The 23,155-nt window shown below is 47.8% G+C and overlaps 1 protein-coding gene across 1 annotated transcript in view; it reads left to right on the top strand.

The window, feature by feature from the left end:
• Positions 1–5,415: 5,415 nt before the first annotated feature.
• IPO9 (importin 9) overlaps positions 5,416–23,155 on the top strand; it is a 38,721-nt gene continuing 20,981 nt past the window's right edge. The window contains exons 1-7 of the mRNA XM_040085544.1: positions 5,416–5,569; positions 15,651–15,712; positions 16,340–16,426; positions 17,372–17,573; positions 18,016–18,104; positions 18,385–18,471; positions 20,157–20,276. Coding sequence (XP_039941478.1) covers positions 5,419–5,569; positions 15,651–15,712; positions 16,340–16,426; positions 17,372–17,573; positions 18,016–18,104; positions 18,385–18,471; positions 20,157–20,276 — 798 coding nt within the window. The 5' untranslated portion in view covers positions 5,416–5,418. The remainder of the gene's footprint in view (positions 5,570–15,650; positions 15,713–16,339; positions 16,427–17,371; positions 17,574–18,015; positions 18,105–18,384; positions 18,472–20,156; positions 20,277–23,155) is intronic.

The raw sequence follows: 23,155 nt of genomic DNA, 5'->3' as shown, positions 1-23,155 counted from the left end.
GGGAGCATCAGAACAGCCCAGAGTGGTCACAGCACCAAAAACTCAGCCAAGGAAGAGGCAGGGCTTTGATTCCACCTATTTAGATGCTACAAAGATGCTCCAAGAGGTGCAGCCACTCTGCTCTGGAGCCAGGCTGGGAGAGCTGGGGGTGTCCAGCCTGGAGAAGAGAAGGCTCTGGGGAGATCTTAGAGCCCCTTCCAGAGCCTAAAGTGGCTCCAGGAGAGCTGGAGAGGGACTGAGGACAAGGGCCTGGAGGGACAGGACACAGGGAATGGCTTCCACTGCCAGAGGGCAGGGAGAGATGGGATATTGCTAAGGAATTCTTCCCTGTGAGGGTGTGAAGCCCTGGCACAGGGTGCCCAGAGCAGCTGTGGCTGCCCCTGGATCCCTGGAAGTGTCCAAGGCCAGGCTGGATGTGGCTTGGAGCAGCCTGAGCTAATGGAAGGTGTCTCTGCCCATGGCAGGGGGTGGAACTGGATGGGCTTTAAGGTCCTTTCCAACCCAAGCCAGCCTGGGATTCTGTGGTTCTATGAGCTTATCCTTTGGATACAGAACATGGAATTCACTCAAAGACTCTTCGTCATCCAGGATTTGTGGAAGATAAACCCAACATTGGACAGCATTTGCTGGGTGTTTGGGCTGCTCCAGGGTCAGTGCAGCTCAGAACTGGGGCTTCCAGCGGGGATTCAGCTGCCAGGACCCTGCCAGGGCATGCAAAACACCAAAAAACAGGAGTGAGGAATGTTTTGGCTGCAGGAGATATGTCTGTACAGCAACTACACGTGTCACGCAGGATTCAGGAAGGAACTGTCTCCAGAATGCACCCACAGCAACATAAGGAGCTGAGATGGCTTTTCTGTGAGCCTAGAAATCAGTGTGCTGTTCTGAGAGAGTGGCTGACAAATGGCATTTATCCTTCATTCAGGAGGGAACGAGTCTCATACTGAGAGCCCTCCTTGAGCATGTGAACACCTCAGTCTGTGAAGAAACAGCTCCTCACCGAGAGCAGCATCAGTGGAGATAGAAGTCTGTCTGGAAGAGGAGATAAAGCAGCCCCAGGAGAAGAATGCAACTGCAGGTTCAACACTCAGCTGCTTTGAGAGACAGGCAAGACTGGGATCAGGGAGTTCCTGCAAAAGAAACAAATATTTTATGACAAAAAGAAAAGCTGATGTGATCATGTGATAGACTGCCAGGTCCAAAATCCGTTTGCTGAGAGGAAGGTTTGCTGCAAGGTGGTTGAAAAGAAATAGTGATGTTCCCTAAATTCAGAGGTGCAGCTTCACAAAGGCTCCTTGTGCACCTCAGTTTTTCAAGTTCTGAAAAACTGCTTACAGTAGTGTGTTAAAGGAGTTTAGCTTAATCATGTTTGTTTAATTATGATACTGGGCTGGATTATATATATATATATATATATATATATATATACACACACACACATTATGTGTGTGTGCTTGTCCCTTGAAATCTGTGAGAGCTGAGCTTCTAAACGTGTGTAAGTAAAACCAGCAGCCCCTTGGCTAAAGCACATGAAACTCACTTGAAGAGTCTCTCCATTGTCCAGGCTTTATTGAAGATAAAACCAATATTGGAGAGTGTGGGTCAAGTGTTTGGGCTGCTTTGATGTCTGTTGGGATTTTGGGTTTTCATGTTTTTGTTACTGTCTGGAGTTAAATTTTAACCAAGCAGGGGACAGGCTGGGTAGCACCTTCTAACTCAGGCTGATCCTTTGCCTGCTCCTTGTGCTGCCCTGATATTTCTTGGGGTTTTTTGCTGGTTTTTGTCCCATGTCCCCAGCTTCCTGTGGGGTCTTCCTTGGCACGGGTGTGTGGGGGAGCTCAGAGCCGTGCCTTGAGCTGGAACAGCAAAGGGAGAAACGGAGCCCATCATAAAGAATGTCTTTCTGTGGTGAGGGAATGTTCCTCCCTAAAGAAGGTGAAAAGAAAGGATGACAGAACTGGGATTTGGCTTGGAGGCAGAAGTATTTGCCCAGCAAACTCTGAGTGCTGACTATGCGTGAAGGATCCCTGCAGAAACCTGTGAAGAGCCTATGCAATGCCCAAAGGGGTCGGAATTCAAACCTGGAAAAGCCTGGAAGATTCAAATAAATGGAGTTTCTACAAATACAGAAGGATGAGTTGGCACATTCAGAGTGGTTATGCATCACTTCAGCTAACAGGAGGATGGGCCAGACTGGCACTGCTCTGGGGTTCTCCTCCTCTCCCTGAACTCTTGGTTTTTTGCAATGTGTTTGTGAGGCAGAGGAAGCAGTTGCCGTTGTGATCATTTTTGTCCTTTCCTCACAGATTCTTGCAGAGCTGTCTCAGATCTGATGCTGGCACTGAGAGCCAGGGATAGGCTGGTGTGATGGAATCACACACTCAATAGGGTTAGAAAAGCCCTCCAAGACCATAAAATCCAACCACTCCCCCAGCACTGCCATGTTCACCACTAAACCAGGTCCCCAGGGCCACATCCACACACATTTTGAACACTTCCAGGTATGGTGACGCCACCACTGCCCTGGGCAGCTGTGCCAGGGCCAGACCACCCTTTTGGGAAGAAAATTTCACCTCATACCCAACCTGAACCTCCCCTGGAGTGACTCGAGGCTGCTGCTTCTTGTCCTGTCCCTTGTTCCCTGGGAGAAGAGGTCTGGACCTCCTGCCTCACTGATTTTGGTGCAGCAGCAGCTCACTTAGGTTTTCCACTAAGCAGAAATCCTGGAGAGTGCAGAGATAAGTGACAATGCTGGGCATGCAGAAGTTACACTTATATAAATATGATAAACATGTGTTTATTCCTGCAGCAGAAGCAGCATTTTGGGTTGGGAAGAACAAGAGAGAAAAATAAAATATTCCCCTTGCAGAGACCTCTCTGGGGCCAGCAGTGACAGAGAAGTGGCACTGAGCTCCACTCAGGGCAGGATCTAGTGTGGGTCGAGCAGCGTGGCTGAAACGTGCCCTTCCCTTGCTACAGAAATGCCAGCCTGTCCTGGTTGTGCCCTTGCCCCTGGCTGGCAGTGGCCTCTGCTGCGCTGTCTGGCCGCTCTGGCAGGAAGAGCACGGCCTGTCTGGGGAAGGGGCAGCGCTGGGCATGGCCTGAGCCTCTGCTCCTGTTCGTCTGTGGCAAAGATGGGGCCCAGCAGCCCAACTGCTGCAGAAGGAAATCCAATTTCATGCGTGGGAAATCTGTGTAACCGAGACGGGAACTGACTGTTCTTACCACAGCTGCCCAGGCTGTGTCTCAGGTGAGCACAGAGGAGCTTCCAGAGGCACTTCTATCCCCTCTGCTGTCTTTGCTGATGTGAAGCTGCCCAGGCCTGGAGACCAGGACCAGGCAGGGAGGGTGAGGAGGGGACTGCAGTGGGGCTGGGGGTTGGTGCTGGGCAGGGGGTTCTGCCCCTGGGGGTTCTGCCCCTGGGGGTTCTGCCCCTGGGGGTTCTGCCCTTGGGGGTTCTGTTGCTGATCCAGCTCCTGTGCTGGCAGAGGGGAAGGGCTGGAGTGGGGCAGGCTGGGGGGCAGCAGGACACTCACTGAGGGAGCTGAGCCCAGGCTTGGGTTTGTGTAGGATCTCAAGCTGATCCTTCTGCTTTTACAGAAAATCTTCAACTCAGGTTGCAAAAGTTACATGCGTGGAATTGCAGAATGCCAGACTGGCTTGGGTTGGAAGGGACCTTAAATCCATCTTGTTCCACCCTGGGCTGTGGGCAGGGACACCTTCCACTAGAGCAGGTGGCTCCAAGCCTTGTCCAACCCTGCTTTGGACATTTATTATTAAACGAATACAAGAATAATAACAAAACTAAGCCCCAAATACTCCTGGCGGTAGCACATCAATGACCAGGTGCTCACTTGATAAACTCCAGAGCTCTCAAACAGGAGGTGGTGTGGGCAAGGAAAGCTGTCACCATGACTGGAATGTTGATGGGCTCTCAGTGGAAAGAGGTGTTCCCCCAGGATGGAGGGGATCTAAGTGCAAAAGTGCACGTGCAGCAGCACAGGGATTCTTGAACAGAGAGAATGAATAAACATTGCAAGGGGCTTGTGTTGGAGTCCAACTCCAACTGGAGTGCCTGGAGGTGTCCAAGGGATGGCTGGACACGGCTCTCCGTGCTCTGGGCTGGTGACCTGGATGATCCTGGAGGGCTTTGCCAATCTGAATGATTCTGTGATCCTCTGAACGTGGCTGCCGTGTACCAGAGGCTGCCTGGTGCTGGACAATGTCTGTAGACAAATTGCTGTCATACTCCTGGGGACATAATGTCCAAATTATTACTGGATACAGAAAAAGTCACAATATTTTTCCCCCGGTGTGTGGGAAGTGCTATCTGCATCCAAAAGCACCACTCCATCACCATCCCCCAGGTAAGAAACCCACTTTCTATGGGTCAATACCATTTTTTTATACTTGTAATGCTTTGTGAAATTTCTTATACTTCCTAAATAAACAGCTGCAGAAAACACAGGTGGGTTCCTCAAGGCTCACACTATTCACCACAACTATGTGTGGGGAAAAAAGGTTATGAGGGACTCAAGGCTTTTCTTCCCTATGTCTGGTCCCTGCTCTGGGCTCCATGGGCTCTCTGGGGGCTCCAGGTGCTCCACACTCCTGCTGTGGCGTCCCACCCTCACGGGGGAGGAGCACACAAGATCCCTAGATGCTCCTGGTGGAAAAGGACAAAAGTCAGAGGGTCCACCAAAAATCAAAACGTTATGAGTAAATCCCACACTTGTCATGGAAATTGCTGTGTTAATCCCAGATCTACTATATAAGCCCGTGGCAGTGGGGTTTGGATAAAGGGGTAGGAGGAAAGGGAAGAGAGAAAGGAAGGGATGAATTCAAGAGAAGGGGAGAGAGCAATCAATCAGTCGATAATCAATCAGCACTCCCAGCTCCAGCACGCTGATCCCGCTGTCCGGTGCGGCCCATGGGATGCCCAGGGCCTGCCGGGGGGAGGTTACATTTTCAGGACAGGTTTTCCCAGCCTGCCCCAGGTGTCTCGCTTCCCATGCCGGTGAGTTCTCCTGCACAGTCCCTCCTGTCGGCCCCTCCTGGAAATGTCCGGGAGCTTTGCGGGCGCTGGCCGTGAACAGCCCCTGCCCCTGCTTGGCCTCGCTCCTGCGCCGGCGCCGCCCTGGGCTCCGCTGATCCCCAGAAGTACAACGAGGAGGTTTGTGGCCGAGGAGCGCTGTCCTGCCCCCGCAGGGTCCCCTGTTCAGCCCATCGTGCTCTCCTGGCGGGGTGTTTGCGGTTCCCGGCCCTTCCCGAGCCCTTCGGGGCCCTCAGGGATAGTCCCTGACCCGGGAGGGCCGCGGTCCGCCGCGCCGCCAGGGGGCGCTGTGCGCGGCTGCCGGCCCGGCCCCGCCTCCCGGCGCGCGGTGCGTTTGGCGCGCGCGGCCCGCGGAGGGGGCGGCGATGGCGGGAGGCGGCGGCGGGCCCGGAGCGGGGCCGGTGGCGCAGGGGCTGAAGGAGGCGCTGGTGGAGACGCTGACGGGGATCCTGTGCCCGGTGCAGGCGGTGCGAGCCGCTGCTGAGGAGCAGGTGAAGGTGCTGGAGGTGACGGAGGGTGAGTGAGGGCCGCGCTGAGGAGATGGGGGGACCCCAGGCCGCCGCCACAGCGACTCCCGGTACCGGCGCCTCATAGCTGCGCCGTGGCCTCTGCCCAAACTTCCAGCCTCGTCGCTCGGGCCGGCGGGAGCAGGCGGCTGTGGCTGGTTTCTTGCCGGTTGTCGGTGTGTGCTCGATGTCTCTCACGGAATCACAGAATAATGGGGGCTTTGGAGATCGTTCAGGCCAAGTCCCTGCCCAGACAGGGCCACCTGGAGCAGGTGACACAGGGTGACACGTCCCGGTGGGTTTGGAATGTCTCCAGAGAGCGACGTCCATGGGGAGCTGTTCGAGTGCTCTCCCTCCCTGAATGTAAAGAAGTTCTTCCTCATGTCGAGGTGGAACTTCTTGTGGTTTAGTTTATGGCCAGTGCTCCTTGTCCTGTCGCTGGACACTACTGAGAAGAGTCTGGCACCAACCTCTTGGCACCCGCCGCGGAGATACTTGTATGCATTGCTGAGATTTCCCTCTCAATCTTCTCTAGACTAAAACAAGCCCAGCTCCCACAATCTCTGTTCACCAGGGAGATGCTCCAGACCCCTCGTCATCTTTGTGGCCTCACTGGACCCGCTCCAGTAGGTCCTTGTGTTTCTGCCGAGCAGCCGCTGCCCCTGCGCAGGGCTTGGAGCCCGGAGGGCCGGGCTGGCTGCCGCCTGCGCCCGGGTCACGGCGGGGCGCGTTCGGGCCGCTGCTCTGGGCAGGGGGGCAGGAGGGCTCTGGCCGTGGGTGGGTCTGGGGCGGTGTGTCAGATCTGGGCACCAAGGAGCACTCTGAGCTCACCGGGGGTAGGACGTGAAGGGGCCGGGGTGCTGGAGCAGCAGCGCTGTTGCTCTGGGTACCTTGTTCCACCTCAGCTGGAGTCCCCAGGGTTGGTCACATGAGGGTCATGGAGAGCCCTTCCATCTGTACGCCCTGTCCTGCTTCCAGGGATCCTCTTCACCTCCGGATGTGTGTTCTGGTGTGTGCCCCTGTCCTGCAGGTTGTCATCTGCACATGCTGTGTATGAGGTTGAGGGTGGGCAGGATGTAGCTGTGCCTTCATCCAGTGTGAAACTCCAATGGCAGAGCTCCACTGTCTGTTATGGAAAGCTGAGGACCAGCAGGACAGTGGAGCTGGATGGCAAGTGGCTTATGGCTTTGGAAAGAGAGATTTTAAGTGAGCGAACGCCCCAAGTCCAATCAGTGTCTCTAATCATTCCATTGCTCCTTTGGCCTTTTTCTGGTGGCGCTAGGTTAGTTCATGCACTGGCTGCTTTTTCTGTGGGGAAGATACATTTAAATACCTTTTAACGCTAACATTTTATGTTGCTTCAGCCCAAATGTCTGGAGTTTGTAAAAACCACGGGAAGATTTGCAGATGATCTGCTGTGATGGGAGCTGGAGAGTGCAGCACTGCAACCCCAGGCCTGAAGTTTTTTCTGTGGCCTAGCAGAATGGGCTGGTTGTGGACCCTCCTGGAAATTTTGCCTTACCTTTAGTCTGATTGCACTATTCCAAAGGTGTTTTGAACTCTTTCCTGAACTCTTTCAGCTCCTGAACTTCAGCTCAGAAGTGTTACCAGAGGCAGTTGGTACAAAGAGAGAAGGTGTGTGTAAGGGTGAGACAGAGTCAAAAGTGGTGTTGTGATTTTGTTGTGATTGCTCTGGGACTGAAGGCAGGCAGATTGTTTGATAAAATGTTTGTTGTTGTGCATTCCCTTAACATGCTTATACCACACTCAGCTTAGCTCTCCCTGGCATTACCAGGAATTCTGTGTGTTGCCCCCACAGCTCTTGGAGTTTTATTGACTGGTTTGATGACTTGGTAGCAGCACAAGTCTGGAAGTGCCGGGAGGTTCATTGACCGTAGAGCCTTGGCCTTCACTGCTGCTATTTCAGTGTCAGCTTCTCCCCAGAGTCTGAACTTTCCACAGTCTGTTTGGGTGACAGATTTCCAGAGAAGAAAGTTTTCTGATGGTCCTAGGCAATGGATGTCCCTGAGGTGCCTTTGAGAGCGCAGGGCTGCAGAATTGCATTTAGTGGATGTTAGGGAATGGAGTAATCTGCTCTTCTATTTTGTCATGGTTTTACAAATCTGCTGAAGTCCCTGATACGTCTCTGCGGTTGTAGGGCCAGAACTCTGAGATCTGATGCAGAGTCTGTCCCTGTGACCTGGAGGATACTGTGGAACACCTGCACAAGCAGTTTGCAGGTGACACCAAACTGAAAGGGGAGGCAGCTGATGTCCTGGGGGCAGAGCTGCTGTCCAGAGAGCCCTGCAGGAACAGAGCCAGAGGAATTCAGCGAGGACAGACAGCACGTTCTGCTCCGGGGACATCCCACTGCTGGGATGTGGGTCAGGCACTGCCTGGCCGGGAGCAGCGTCGGGACAAAGGGCCAGGAAATACCAGTGGCTGGTGAGCTGGACGGGGCCAGCAGTGTGCCCTGGAGGCCACCTGCACGCCGGGCTGTCTGAGCAGGATCAGAGGCAGTGATCAGCCCTCTCTAGTCAGTGCTCCTTAGACCACACCTGGAATACCGGGGCGGTTTTGCTCCCACCCCCAGGTGAGACACAGCCACAAAGGGGACTGAGTTCAGCAAAGGGTCACGGGTTGGGCGGGGGAATTGCAGCACTGGAAACATGAGGTGATGCTGGCGTTGAGGGGTTTTCCACTACGGAAGCAAGAGGGTTTTGGAAGTGGGTCTGACAGCAGCTTCTGGTAATTATGAGAAGATTGTCAGGACACTGAGAAGTGGGAGAGGATGAGGGATAAATGGGCACAAACTTGAAACAAGAAGTTCCAACTGGATATAAGGAGTTTTTAAGCAGATTGTAAAAGCTGTGTTGTTTCCATCCTTGAGTATCTCCAAGACCTGCCTAGAAAATCTGAGCACCCTGGTCTAATGCTGCAGATTCTGCTTTGATCATGGAGGTTTGATTGGAAACCTCCTGAGGTCTCTTTCAGGGAATTATTTTGCAAACCTTTGATTCCTCCTCTCTTGTATTAGTCAAGCAGCATGGGAAGAATAAGCTATATTCTCCCTCCTGTGCTGTCTTTGGTATGGAGAAGCTTGCAAAAACCAAGAGGAGGAGCTACAGGAACCTGGTGTGTGCCAGCACCATATTATTGAGGTAGAGAAATGTAGATCGTGTGTGTCACAAGTACTTTGAAAGAGCGAAAAATGTATCATTAAGCAGCATGAAGAAGATGCTTAAGTAGAAGTGAAGGAGTAGGTAAGTATAGCACAAGTGTTTGCACTTTTAATGCTAAACAAATGAAAGCAGGGCAAAAAGAGACTGAGGAAGAACTAGTTAAAGTCATAAAGACTTAAAATGCTTTCAAATGTTGCAGAAGCTTTGAACATTTGCACATTTCAGAGGTGTTCAAAGCCAGCAACTGACTTGGGAAGGTACGTTCAGTAAGTACAGAAGGATGCAGAAGAGCCAAATTCCTTGTGCTGATGTTGACTTGTGACATTGAGGAGCCTCTACAGGAGACATGCTGGGGAATCCATGTCAGATTGAAGCCTGAGTAGAAGCAGTTCCACTTACCAGTTTGCCATAAACAGCAAGTGCTAAAGAATGGATCTCCCAGAGTTTAGAGGGACTCAGACATTCAATTACTGTGCAAAAGTTGGGCTGTAAAACTTGCCACTTAGGGACTAGCTAAGCTTTAAGCTGGTAAACGTGGGACAGCCTTTAGTGAGGGCTCCAAGGTGAGGAGCAGCAGGGGATGGTACAGGGGAATGGGTGTGGGTTTTGCACTGCCTGTTATGGTTAATATTCAGCAGTTGGGATGAGAAGAGGCAGGCACATGGAATTGTTGTGGTAGAAGAATTGTTTGTAGGAGTGCTGGGACTCCCAAAAAGCTCTTAGGAAGTTCAGTTGCTGAAACTTTTTGCAGAAACTGAGCTGCTGAGCACAGCCCTTGACTGGCAGGGTCAGGAGTCCCAGGTTAAGCTGAGCTGCTCAGCACATCTGTAAATGATGTGGAACGGAGTGGATAGTGGTGGGACAAAGCTGCTGCTAGTGCTGCTCAGTCTGGCCAGAATGAGAATCAGTGGCACAGATGACAGGATGATTTCACAAGGTGTGTTGAGTGCAGACACTGAAGATAGTCAGCGTTGGTCAGCAGAGTGGCGTTGGGGGAGGGGGAGACGGCCCAGATCATGTCCTAAAAAGTTATGGGCGGTCCTAACTATTGTCCCTGGGAGAAGAAATCCCATTGTCCGTTTGGAGAGTTCCCTGAAAATACCCAATCACTGCTCTGTCATGCTCCAAAAAGCCAAATGGACCGTTAAGGAGGGAATAGAGAACAAAGCCGACAAAAATTCCTCATGCTTCCACAGCCAGTGCTGCATGCATTACTGGCCTGCTGCTCTGGCAGGGATCAAGCAGGGCAGCAAAAAGGCAGCACAGACACTCACAGAGGTGTGGAAAAGCTGCTTTTTTCAAAGGACCTAATCCATTGGCTTTTCTGCCTGGGAAAGGGTTAGCAGAGGTGAATATAATAAGCTACAGAGAAGGTGAGTGAATCATGGAATATCCTGAGATGTCAGGGGAAATGAATCTAAAACAGGCAGAATTAGGCTGTTGCCCCAGTGTGCAAACTGTGGAATTCATCACTGCTGGATGTTAGAAGTAGAAATGGTTTTAAAATGATTTAGCATTTCTGGAGGAAAGAACTCATAAAGAACTGTTGAACACAGTGGTTGGATATAACACCCACTTCAGGAGGTTCCTAATGCCAACATTTCCTTGGGGGTATTGGGGCAGCGTTGCTCTGCCCCCACCTCTTTTCCTAAGCTGCTCACAGAGTGGGTTGTGTAATGTGGTTAAGCCAATGCAGCTGTTGGCTATGTTGTGTGTGCTGCCCTCTCTTCCAGGCAGGTTTTAGCCAGGTCAGGGTGGTTCAGGTGTTTAGAGGATGCAGTTGAGCTCTCTGAAGCAGGTTGACAGTGGATCAGGCTGGTGCTTCTACAAGGAGATGAGTAGCAGGGCACAGTCAAAGCCTCTGGAACAGGCTGAACTGTTCAAGGGGAGTCTCCGTCTGACCCATACACGTGCTCTAGAGGAATATGAGATGTCTCCTCTGGATTAAGGACATGGTAGTAGTTTCTTCTCACCATGTCACTCTTTGGCAAGACATCCTCAGCAACTCAGTCCCTCACCTGCTTCTGCATCTTCTGTCTGCTGAGGGAGCTTGGCAGCTTGGAGATGGGAGATGCATTACTGCCGGTCTCTGGAAAGAGGGGAGTTCACCTGGTGACCTTTGTCATCTCTAGATTTTAGTGGAACATAAGTAAAAGCAATGCCTGAGACTGCAGGGGGAAGGCAGAGGAATGGGAGCTGCAGCTGTGGGGTGCTGCTGCTGTGAGTGTGTCTAAGTTGGCTTGACTGTGGTATCTGTGTTTTGCTGGTGAAGTGAGGCCTCTGTTCCCTTTTTTTGGTCCATGCAGGTAGCACCATGCACCACCCCGATGGTGTGCCCTACTGCCAGTGTCATATGACCTGAGGATAATTACCTGGTGTGGAAAAAGGATCTCTTCTTCTAGGGACCTGAGAAAAATTACCCAATGTGGAAAAAGGATCTCTTCCTCCAGGTCTTACAGTATTGGAGAACATGTGTGGAGCCCAAGTCATCTCCAGGGATGCCAGAGCAGGGCAGTGGCACTCTGAGGGGAGTTCATATCTGTCAGGAGGGCTCAGACTGCTGAGAGTCACAGACTCTTCTGAGTTGGAATGGACCCACAATGTTCATCCAGTCCAACTCTGTTGAATGGCTTCCACCCTACAGAGAGAAGCAGCGTCTGCCACACAGTCCTCTAAATTATGTGGAGAAGGAGGTTTAATGGCAGCTTCTCAGACAGTTGGAAAACACTGCTCCGTGTTTGCCAGGTTAGATACCAGGATTGATGTTTTATGGTGACAGTATTTAGTTTCTGAGCTGTCGGCTCTTGTACTCTGGAAATGTGGTGGTGAGAGATAAATGGCTTCAGGCTGGAGAATTGCGTTTCTTTAGCCTCTCTGCCTTATGTGTTTCTGTGTGTCCTTTTTGCAGGTAGAAAGGCATCATAAGGCCATCTTCAGCATGGTTTATGTTGTGACACCCTGTGTGTGAAAAGGTGCCTTCAGCTCAGTCCCTTACAAGGTTGTTTGTTGCCAGAAGCTGAGATGTGCAGCTGTGAAGATGGTGCTGACCCTGGCAGATTGACTCCTGTGTCAGTCTGGACATGCTGACCCTCAAGTCCATCCTGTTTGAGACTAGTCCTGTCTACAAGACAGCTAACTTTGATTTGAAAATGATTTCAGAATGGAAGATTGGCTTTATGGGTCTTGTAAATGTTCTTTCGCTATCTCCTCTTCCAGAGCAGGTGTCTCAGCACGATGCTTTAAAACTTGTTGATCCTCTGATGATATTTTCATGGTAGAGTTTGCTTGTCCATTTGTACCAGAACACCAAAAGCTACCATAATGGCACAGAACGTATTGCATCACTTGTGCTTCCCTGGTTCAGCATGTTTTTGCTTATGGTCAGCTCCTTCCCAAGGGAACTGCTTTAATATGGCATCAAGAGGGATTTCAGTGTTGCATCAGGTGCTGTGTGAATACATGATTTTATGCCATGAACCCACGCATTGTTTGGAAGGAGAGATTCTGGAGAATATAAAGACATTACCACAACGTGGTTGGTGTGGTGCTCTTTTGGCTCTAACTTGAATTGTAGTAGAGTGAGTGATGGGCAGAAATGATTTTAAGTCCTGTGGGTGGATTGAGTTGAATTCATAACAGGAGTAAACTTTAACATTGAACTGATTTGTAACAGGGAAATTGAAACAAGAAATGGCCGCGTTGCAACATACGATACTGCCTGTCCAGAAGAAGGGTTATTCACAGCAGCAGACACTAGTGTTTGCTCTGAAATGCTGCAGTTATGGTCAGTGTAGAGAGAAGTTGTGAGGAAGGGATTTCAAAGGAGATACTTAAAACCAGCACAACTGCTGGAGAGGTGTGACCTCAATCTTTCTGTCTTTTGCTGAGAAATAAGGAAAATATGAATGCAGTTTTAGAGGTGTGTTAACGGAAGGAGTGCTGTTGGAGCAGTTCTAGAGCATCATGATGGAGGATGAAGGGTGTCAGAACTCTGGCTGAGCATTAGGTTGGTATTTCCTCATAGTTGTCTGCAGATCCCCATCCTGTTCTGTGCTGCTCTGATCTTGTGGCTGACTCTGCTTTGAGCAGGAGATCTGACTAGGTGACCTCCCGAGGTCCCTTTCAACCCAAGTTGCTTTATGATGATGTTACTGAAAGCCAGTCCTGTGTAGAACATCTCTGCCTCTGTGGCTGAGGACCACGATGCACAAGGGTGGGCAGGTATTGGGTAAAGAGAACTCAGTTTCTGGTGCTGCTGTGGTGGTACTGAGATCCAGCCTCTGCAGACCAAATGTTGCTTTAGTTTGGAGTGCCAGTGGCCATGGGGCCTCCTGGATTCACCCTTCCTCCACCTCGCCCTGTCTCTGCCCTCAGCAGAGATAACAAAAGAGACCTTTAACAGCTCCTAAACCAGCTCTGCGTGGATGTGCTCTGCTGACTTTGTCAGTGCGGACTTGAGCTAGGCAGATAGGTGCAAAGATTCAGTAGAAACTTCTGCTCATTTATTCCTTTCTGCTTGCTTACTAGTAATTTTTTATTTTTATGTGTCTTCGTTTCACAGAAACGTTGGGGATGAAGAGGTTACATAAACCGGTTACATGGTACACAGAGCTTGTTGTGAAGGAGGAGGGTTTGATTTTATTAATATTGAGGTTAATGAAGAAGAGAAGCAGACCTGGGAGAAAACGTATTTGCTAAGTGCTCTCCATGCCAGGCCCTTCATTAAAAGCTTCTAATCTTTGAGGTTTGCAGACTTTATCTTAGGGAGAAGGCTCGGTATTTCTGATATCTCAAATCTACAAAATATAACTGAAGGAATTCCTTTTCAAGGTTCATTTGAACTGCATTTACCCATGGTAAAGATAAAAGTTTCCAGCCAACAGGGAAAAAATCCAATAATAAACCAATCCTTTGAGAGAAGAGGAGCCAGTGAGCTGTACAAGGATCAGTGTAACAGCAGTCCCTGGAAAGATTCTTGGAGCAGCTCATTAAACAGCTTGTCAGTGTCTATAACAATAGGATAAATAGCTGCTACACAACTAGTACTGTTTTATGTGATCTGTTCTTGATAAATCCATCTAATTTTGGTTTGACAGGAGAACTGGCTTATTGCTTGAGCAAGTGCTGGGTGTGAATGATCTGAATTCAGCAGGATTCTTGATAGGAATTTACCACAATGGTAATTTATCAGTTAAGAAGATACAGTTTTGTAATATTTTTAAGCAGGACATCAGGCTGAAAACCTGGGCAAGAGAGGGAGGGTTGTCAGAGGCTTATTGTCAGACCCAAGGGGTTTTTATGACAAAACTCTTGATCTCTGCAGCAGTGAGTATGTCTGGTGTCCCATCAGTGGCACTGCAGTCTGCCTGTGGAAGAGAACTAAGGTGTTGGAAAATGGAGAAACTAAATATTATAAATCACAGGCAGAGCACTGTATGCAGAGAGAATACATCAAATGCATATATGTAAACAAAAAAAGGATTGTGGACTAGAATACTGAGTTGTAGCTGTGTGAAGCTGTTGCAGTTACTCTGGTTTCCTTTATACCTATTTTTACCCTTTTTAGCTTTCCATTTATACTCTTTATACCCTTCCAACTTACCCTTTAAAGATGGGGCTGAAATGCAATGCCACCCTTGAGCATGGAAATCGCAGATAGCACAGAGAATAATGACTGCTTCAGTTAAGAGAAGTATTATGTTAAGTACATCTTGGAATGAGGCCCTCTGCTTTCACAGCTGGGATAAGAGGGATATTTTCCTCTTTCTTAAATGCATGATCTATGAAGAAAGGGTAAAGGAACTGGATATGTTCAGTGTGTGCTGGGGAAAGTGAGAGGCAATTATCTCCCAACCCAGAAAAGCCTCTTAGCAGTGAGGTGGGTATTAGGAGACGCTCAATAACCATTTGTGAAGCACTGGGATGTGCTGCTGAGGGAAGTCACAGAACTCCTTTTGAGAAGAATTTTCAGTCTGTTTTTGTCAGGGATGCTGTCAGCACCTTTTGTCTGTCTGTAGGAGGCAGGGTGTGCTGACAGGACCCCAGGGCACAACTTGTGCTCCACAGCTTTTAAGAACTAGAATGTCACAAATGTGTTTCTTAAGCAGACTAGTGAAATTAAATGAAATATTTAGGACAGTTATCAGCTGTCTGGAACTTAAAATTGCAATTTTAAGCAAATTTATTGAATTGTATGGATTTACCATACCAGAATAGCTGTTCTTCCTGTCTTTTATTTCCTGTGCTCAGCATCAACAGAATTGTTACAAGTGTTTGAATTTTGCCTTTGTCGTGGAGCTTGCTTGGCAAGAAGCCCCAAGAAGCTCTTGCTTTTTCTGGACAGATTCTTTGCAGGAGAAGGTTTCACAGCCCCAGGGTTTGTCCAGGCAGTGCTGGTGGCACTGTGCTGGGCAGGGTTTGCTTGGGGGAAGGTGTTTGGTGTGTCCTGGGCAGTCGTGGGAGGAGGGCTGGGACAGCTGAAGTGATGCCTGCACATCCTGTGGATGAGCCCAGGGTGTCCAAAAAGGGGCTGCTGGCTGCCAGACTGCTGCTGTCTTGCCCCATCCTGGATCTTTTCCATGCATCTCTCCTGATCTTACGTTGTAGATAAGATTTTTATATACGTATTTAAAGTTTAAATAATTTGTTTCTTCTTAGCCTGAATTGCAAAATTTTTTGCCCATGAGAGAAGAAAATAAGATGCCAAGACATAAATGAAGTTTTTGTGGAGAGCACAGGGGAGAATTAATGCTCATGATTTATTTGAGTAGCTGTGCTTTGGAATTGCCTTCTCCTTCCTGCATATGAGTCACTCAATTGGTATGGTGTCCTTCTCCAAAAATCTTGATGACTTTTGCTGTGTGGCAATAAAAGTTACAATACCAATATCTGGGGTTTTTTTCCTTGCAGAATTTGGTGTTCATTTAGCAGAACTGACTGTGGATCCTCAGGGAGCTCTGGCCATCCGGCAGGTGAGTTTGCCTGGAACTGCAGAAAGAATTTTGATAGAAATTTCCTTGGTTTTTAAAATATTCTTCCATGTTTTCAGGTGGAAAATTTGAACTGGCTTTCTGTTACTGTTTCTCCACTTTCTTTTAAATTTCTCTAGAGACTTTCTTTCTGCATTTTTCAGGTGTTATACTCTTACATTTTTTTGATAATACTTTTTATTTTGGACTTAATAATCCTGGTGCTGAGACCATACTATACTGGAAATGGACACAACTTAGGAGGTGGGTGGTAGACATCAGCAAGCAGAAGCGTGGCTTCTCTTTGCAGAAGCTTTTTCTGTTGATGTTTTCCTCCTTGGAAGGGAAGTTTTGATTCTGTATTTCTTTAGTTACTTTGTGCCCTGTACCTTGTGCCTTTCTAGAGCTGCTGCCTTGGGTCAGTGCTGTGCAGGCCATTGCTGCTCAGTGCATACCCAGTAATTCTTTGTACTGCAGTAACTTTGTGGTCCATTTCATTAATTTTTTCCATTTTTGGCAAATGATGTCCCTGTAAAAGAAGCATGATGGGACAGGAGGCTGAGCAAATGGGTCAGGGGTGATCCTTGCACCAGGATATGTCCCTGATTCCTGACCTCTCTCCTGATACAGCTGGCGTCTGTTATTCTGAAACAGTATGTGGAAACTCACTGGTGCTCTCAGTCTGAAAAGTTTAGACCTCCAGAGACCACGGAAAGGGTAAGACTTGGTTTCATGTTATCTGGTTTGAAACACTTTATCCATCAAGAATATTAATTCTGTAGGCAATTAAAGAAGTACCAGTGCCCTTGTGTATTTGGAGGATTAATGGCTTTAGTTAAGTTTTTTTGACATTTTCCACTTCAAAAATCTGTTTTCAGTTGCTTAAAACATCACTGGGCTTGAGAAGCTTGGGCTGCTTCCTGCAGGGAAAGTTCAGCCACAATGCTCCTGCTACTCTCAGAACAAGACAAGAAGGAAATCTGCTTCCTGAGTTTCACAGATACTGATTCTGGCAGTCCTTTTTTGGAGATTTGCTAAATCTTTTGTTATACATCTTGGGACTTAAAGGTTATTTTCCCATGACAAATTTTAATTTAAAGCTTCTGGGTTTCGTTAAGAATCTGTTCAGCAGGAGTATTTAGCAGCTAAGATGGCTAGAGATTCCAGCCCTTTCCAGTCTGTTGACTGGAGCATCTTTCATATCTAGAGTATGATTCATCCCATCCAGAGATAATTGCTTGAATTATGCCCCAGAAGTGGCTTTTATTTTTTCCTGTCCCTTCAGGGCTGGGTGACTGTTCTTGTTTACTGAAATCTTCCAGAGTAAGCAAACATAGTCCCTGACACTGGAGCTGGGATTTATCTCAGCTGACTCTGGATGTTTTCCATGTAGATGTGTACATCCTGTGTAGTTGCAGCTGTGAGCTATTTACTCTGTGCTTGTGTAATGCTGTGTGTGAGATGATGCTACATTAAAACACACCATGCAGTTTTCCCTAAAAAATTACGGGGTGTAGCGTGCGAGAGCGCTTTTGTCTCCTGGATGTTCATTTTGTAAAACCAATATTGAATCAATATCAAGTTACTGTCGTAGGTCTGGATTTTCTTTATTAGATTATGCTCTGACTGTGGATCTACTCTAAGTGCTGTCGTTTTCTACAGGCCAAAGTTGCAATCAGGGAGCTGCTGCCCAACGGGCTGAGGGAGTCCATCAGCAAGGTGCGCTCGAGCGTCGCCTACGCCGTGTCAGCCATTGCCCACTGGGACTGGCCCGAGGCCTGGCCCGAGCTCTTCAACCTCCTCATGGAGATGCTGGTCAGCGGCGATGTCAACGCGGTGCACGGGGCCATGAGAGTGCTCACAGGTGTGTGGGTGCCGTGGCTGGCCAGTCTGCTGTACGAAGCCGTTCAGGCTTTGCCTTGTGCTGGTATTCCTTTCATCCAAACTGAAGAAAGTGGAATTTTCTTCCTCTCTTCCCCTGGGCCTGGTGCCTGTCACTGGCTGTGGAATCATGTGCTCAGCAGGTGTAATGAGAGCTGGGGAAGGAGGTGCTGTGCTGCAGGTTAAAGCTCAGCAGGGACTTTGATTGTGACACCTGGTTTTCCAGATACCTGCAGTTTTTAGTGTGCTTTTAGTTTTTTCTGCTTGCCTATGAGGATTGCCTCAGGTACATCAGATGACCCTAGCCTAGTGAAGTGCATACTGACGTGTTTCAATACACTTAGTGTTTCCTAACGGTTCTATTGTTGCTATTCCCTACAAGTTGGATTTCTTATAAGAACTTCTCTTCTTTTTCCATTTTGTAGAATTTACCCGAGAAGTGACGGACATACAGATGCCACTTGTAGCTCCGGTTATTCTTCCAGAGATGTACAAAATTTTCACAATGGCAGAGGTATGATCTTTCGCAGGGAGGTTGGTATTGGATGAAATTAGTGAGAATGTTTCTTGGAACGGAGAAACTCCAGATTTAATGGTTAAGTCGTACTGTAGTATGACTTAAACTTAAAGAATTTTCTTGATGATATAATAGTTGATGGCAGCTAATGTTTCAACAGAAAAGTTGAAGCCAATAATAAAATAAGAGACTAAAGCTAAAGCAAAAACGAAATACAATTAAAGATAATTAAAGGAAGCATCTTGTGTAAGAAGAATGTTGTGTTCCTTTTCTCTAGGTGTACGGGATTCGCACGAGGTCACGTGCAGTGGAGATATTTACCACGTGTGCCCACATGATCTGTAACATGGAGGAGTTGGAAAAGGTAAGAATTTAACTTGACTTACAAGATACTTTGAATTCAAACTGAGTGAGGTTCTAAATAATTGTTAATATGGAAATGAAATACTGGAAAATTACATACTGTGTCAGCTGGAATTCGGGGGAAGAGGCTGTAATTTAATACATGTAAAGTAGCTGACTCCCTGCTTTACATGCATGCCTTGATAGTGGGACTTGGTTTCCATAATTGAGGTTATTTTATGGTTTATCAGCAGACATGTTTGTAAGAGCTCAGGAAAGGGGAGAGTCAGCATGGGAAGGAGGTAGAGTATCATCCTTTTGTTTGGAAATCCCTGGTTTAGCTTCCAGCCTTCAGCTGAACCGTGTGTCTCGATCATCTGCCAGGCCTTGGGCACCTGGGTAATGGGGGACCCTTGGGCGAGGCTTTGGTTCCTCCTGGAGCTTCACCCGTGCTTCAGGAGGTGCCTTGGCCTTGTGTTCCTGAAGGGGTGGGGGAAGCCAAACCCAGCCCTGTTTTGGAAGAATAGCTGTTAAGAAACAAACACAGCAGTCAAGCAGCTTTATATGAGTCTCCTGTCTGGCTCTAGCAGAGCACATCTGCATTTTAAATGGCCTTTGACAAGGTGTTTTTCCAGCACTTCCAGACAATAAAAATAAATATTTTTAACTTTGTAGGGTGTGAGAATAGGGAAGGGTGACTCTCAATCTAGTGGCTGGTCACTGCTGAGTGGCTCAATGTGCTGTTCCCTCCCTGTTTGCACAGGAAGCAATCCAGTTGAGACTTTTGGAAAGTTCTGGTAATTACACTGTATCTGTACTGCCGTGACAAGGTTATTCATGCACTATATCGTGCAGCTGGTACCAGTATCCAAGAGAGAGTAGTTGCTCCTCACTTCTACTCTAGAGAAGGGCTGAAAGTGTCCTTTACACTGAAAACTAAACCTTTTCTATTGAAATTTTACTTCAAAAAAAAAGGAAAAGGGAATCTTTTTATAAATGGCATTTCCTAATTGATTTAGACATAGGACTTTGCTGTCCTGGCTGTGGAATTATGAGGAATAATCTCAATAAAATTACTTTGGTCCTGTATTACTTGCTCTGCCAAGGACTGCTTATGGACTGCCCTGACATCTGGAAAAATACTTTCTGCATTTTCCTAGGAAGAATCATCCTGTTAATCTTCAGGCCAGCTGTTGATACTCAGCTTGTTTGGTTTGGGGGATGGAGGCTCTGCAGGGAGATAAATGCCAGCCTCAGGGTTTGGAGTAATTTTGTGTGTGTGATGGAGCCACCCCAGGTTGGTTTTGTAGCCTGGGGGTGCTGGGGTGCAGGGCAGAATTCAACTCATCAAATGAAGTGCCTCTCTAGGAGGGGGGAGCACTGCTCCTGGGGCTCTCCAGACTGGATTGTCTGGATCTCTCTTGAGGCTCCAAAGTGATGAGTTGGATGTATGTGTGTGTTTTGTGGCAGCCTGTGCTGTGGGGTTCTGAAGAGTGGGATTCAGCTGAGCTTCGTTCTTAACATAGAGAGCCCAAGTGACTTCTGAAACAGCTTTCTTGTGACTTTGCAATATTCTGCAGTTGCCATGAGCTTCTCTTCTATTTTGTGCCAGAAAAGTGCAATTGCTGTTGCTTTCCAGTGCTTTACCTGTCAGATGTGGGGGTTCTGTATCTGATACTCAGCTGTGCTTGCTTTGTCTGTAACCAGGGTGCTGCCAAGGTCCTGATTTTTCCTGTGGTGCAGCAGTTCACAGAAGCCTTTGTCCAGGCCCTGCAGATGCCTGATGGACCAACATCGGACAGTGGGTTTAAGATGGAAGTTTTAAAGGTGAGTCACTTAGGGCTGGTTAAGTGGAGAAAGAATTGAATACCAACACACACTGAGATGTGCTGAGAACCAAACTCAAGTGGCATATCTCCTAGTATTGCTCATGGTATGAACTGTGAAGGCTTTTGGCTCCCAGCACCATCCACAGTGAAATAAATTATTCACCTATACTGAAGATACCTATGATGAGATCCATGAGGATCTGTCTGTAAGATGATCCACAGGAATCTGGTCCATAGGACCATCTGTCCTTGTCATTTGATCTAATGTTTTGGATATGTCTTGGATACCATCATCTGTAGTTAAATACCAGTCTTTTCTAAAGGTGCTGCGGAATTCTGCTGCAGTGAAGTTGTAAAATCTTATTAAGCGCAGGTGCTTTTCTGGAACTTGTCTGCTCTTTAATGCTAAATGATCTCTGAGGGAGAGAGATGGAAGGTCTTTGTACTGTCCTGGTTTCCTGGAGGAAGGAGACTGGATTGGAGAGCTCTGTGTGCATGGGGACGAGGGCCAGTGCAGCCTCCTGAAACATCTTGGGAAGCACTGGAGCTGTAGGGAGTGCTGCCTGCAGCATGGGAGAGCAAAGAGTCAAAAGCATCAGTTGCAGGATTAAATTCAGATCTTTCATTTCCCTGCCTGTGTGCTGGGGTGAGCAACACTCAGGTCAGTGTACAGGTTTCTGAGGATGGGCACTGAGGCCCATTCAGTTCCCTGAAGAAAGCAGTAAGGAAGCTACTGAAGACAAGTGTCAAATGTTTTTCAGGGTGACCAGCTTTGTGCTGAAGTAATGAGAATATATGCTGGGAGATTGCACAAACCAGCAGCTCCTGAGCTCTGTGTTGTGGAACTTGTCTCAGTCCTGTTCAAGGCAGCAGTACCTGGTCTGGGCATCCTGTGGCTTCTCAGTGAGGGGCTGCAGGTCCCATACTCCAGGAACAGCTGGAGCTGTTCTTGCTGTGCAGCACTACTGGAAAGGAGTTTGGGAAAGGATGTTAGTTTTTGTTGAAAGAGTATCTCTTGTGGGTTTGGTTTTTTTTTTCCTTTCTGTTGCCTGTGCACTGGGATTCCTGGGACAGTGATATATGGCAACAGCAACGTGAAAGGAACACTGCAGGGTATCATCTCGATTTGAACAGGCTGCAGCTCAAGAACATTTGGATCTCTTACTCCAGATACTCACATTTGGATTGTTAATGAGTAGTGGTATTTTTCAGCTTCCACAGAAAGCGGTTTTAACTGATGGCTTCACTCTAAGCCAGGCCAGGCCAGTTCAGTTCTCATTACATCCATGTATTCTGCAGCCTTTTCTGTTATTTAAGTGCTTGCTGGCATTGGGCTGTTCGCATGGGTCTGTCAGCACTGGTCCCACCAGGAGGTTCTTGAACAATGTGACAGGCTGGGAAAGTCTCTGAGGAATTGTCACCATGTTCCTGCTCTGCTCCTTAGCTGTGTGAGGGCCTCTGCCTTTGGCCTCTGCAGGGGAGGTGCAGCACAAGAGGATTTGGATCTGATACACTGCTGTGTGTTGGGTGGCATCGATGGCAGCAGAGAATCGTTATGGATTTAAACAGTAAATTCAGATCTGCTGCTGAGAAATGGTTTGTAGGAGGCTCTTTGTGAAGAGATGAGCGTTCTGGCTGTTGACTTAAGGCAATTCATGGTTTTGTCACTTAGGATTTCTAAGCTGATGATAGCAATTTTCTGAGGAAAAAGGGATTCAGGTGAAAGACCCGTGAATTGCCTTCACTTCCAGAGAAGTGGATTTTATAGTCATTGTAATGCAGAAGTAAGAAACCTTAGGGGATTATTTAAACCAGCTCTACAGATGAGGTCATTACAGGAACTCCTTGAAAAGCTGATGCAATGGAAGAGGGAATTGAGACTTTTATAGCACATTTTCAACCAGATGCAGACTCAATCCCATCTTCTTTTCCTTAATGAAGTGCTGTGTGGCAAATGACAGGAAGACTTTTTTTCCTTCCCTGTCACTTGAGAGCTTTGTACTCCAAGGTTCATGAAATTCCTGATGGAAGTTAGAGGCAGCCCTGACCTAAAGTGTTGTGCTGCCCATGTCAGGATGTTCTGCAGGACAGTGGCAGAAGCTTTAAGGAACACTATTGCAGTGTGCACATCTGCCTGATCCCCTGGGACAGTTATCCTGGTTAGGGGAGTGAATAGTTTGGATCAAATCATGGGGAGCCACTGATGCTTAATGTGTCCCAAGTTGTTCCCAGTATGGTCACAAGTTTTTAAGCAGTTATCAGCAGGAAATCAGGGCCCTTTATCCTTGGAGGAGATGGGAGGTTTGGCAACAAGAAAAATATCAAGTGTGAGGACTAGAAGGAAATATCTATGGTGTAATTTATTCTTGTGTTTGATAGTTCAGCATGAATTAAATTGGTGTCTCTAAGGATAAATGAGCTGCAAGTGTGCAGTTCTTGAATCCTAATTCCAGTGTTGAACATGCTACTGTTGATTGTTTTGAGAGAAACAGAGTGATTAAACATGACAGGTGACAGATTTAAGGGAAATTTCACAATAATAGAATACAAATTAGAATACAACAGTGTACTTGGTGTGTGGTAATATATCAGGAGCACCAATTAACCAACAATTTTGCAGCCTTGCTGTTGTGCTTCTTCATTTGTGCTTAAAAGCTGTTCAACACCTGTGGGTCAGAGAAGTTATGCTTACATTTCTCCTGACACTGGAACAAATAACTAGCTAGAAAAAGTAATTAATTATTACCTCTTTGTTCTTGGATGGAAGATGAGGTGGTATCTGTGTCTTGGGACAAACTTCCCCAAGGTACTTCACCTGCCCCTGCTGAACGCTGACTGACAGTCAGCTTTAGCGTGCTCTCTAAGTGTGTATTTTAA

This window comes from Hirundo rustica, chromosome 24, assembly GCF_015227805.2.
Source record: "Hirundo rustica isolate bHirRus1 chromosome 24, bHirRus1.pri.v3, whole genome shotgun sequence".
NCBI classification, from domain to species: domain Eukaryota; kingdom Metazoa; phylum Chordata; class Aves; order Passeriformes; family Hirundinidae; genus Hirundo; species Hirundo rustica.
This window is presented reverse-complemented; position numbering and strand designations above follow the sequence as displayed.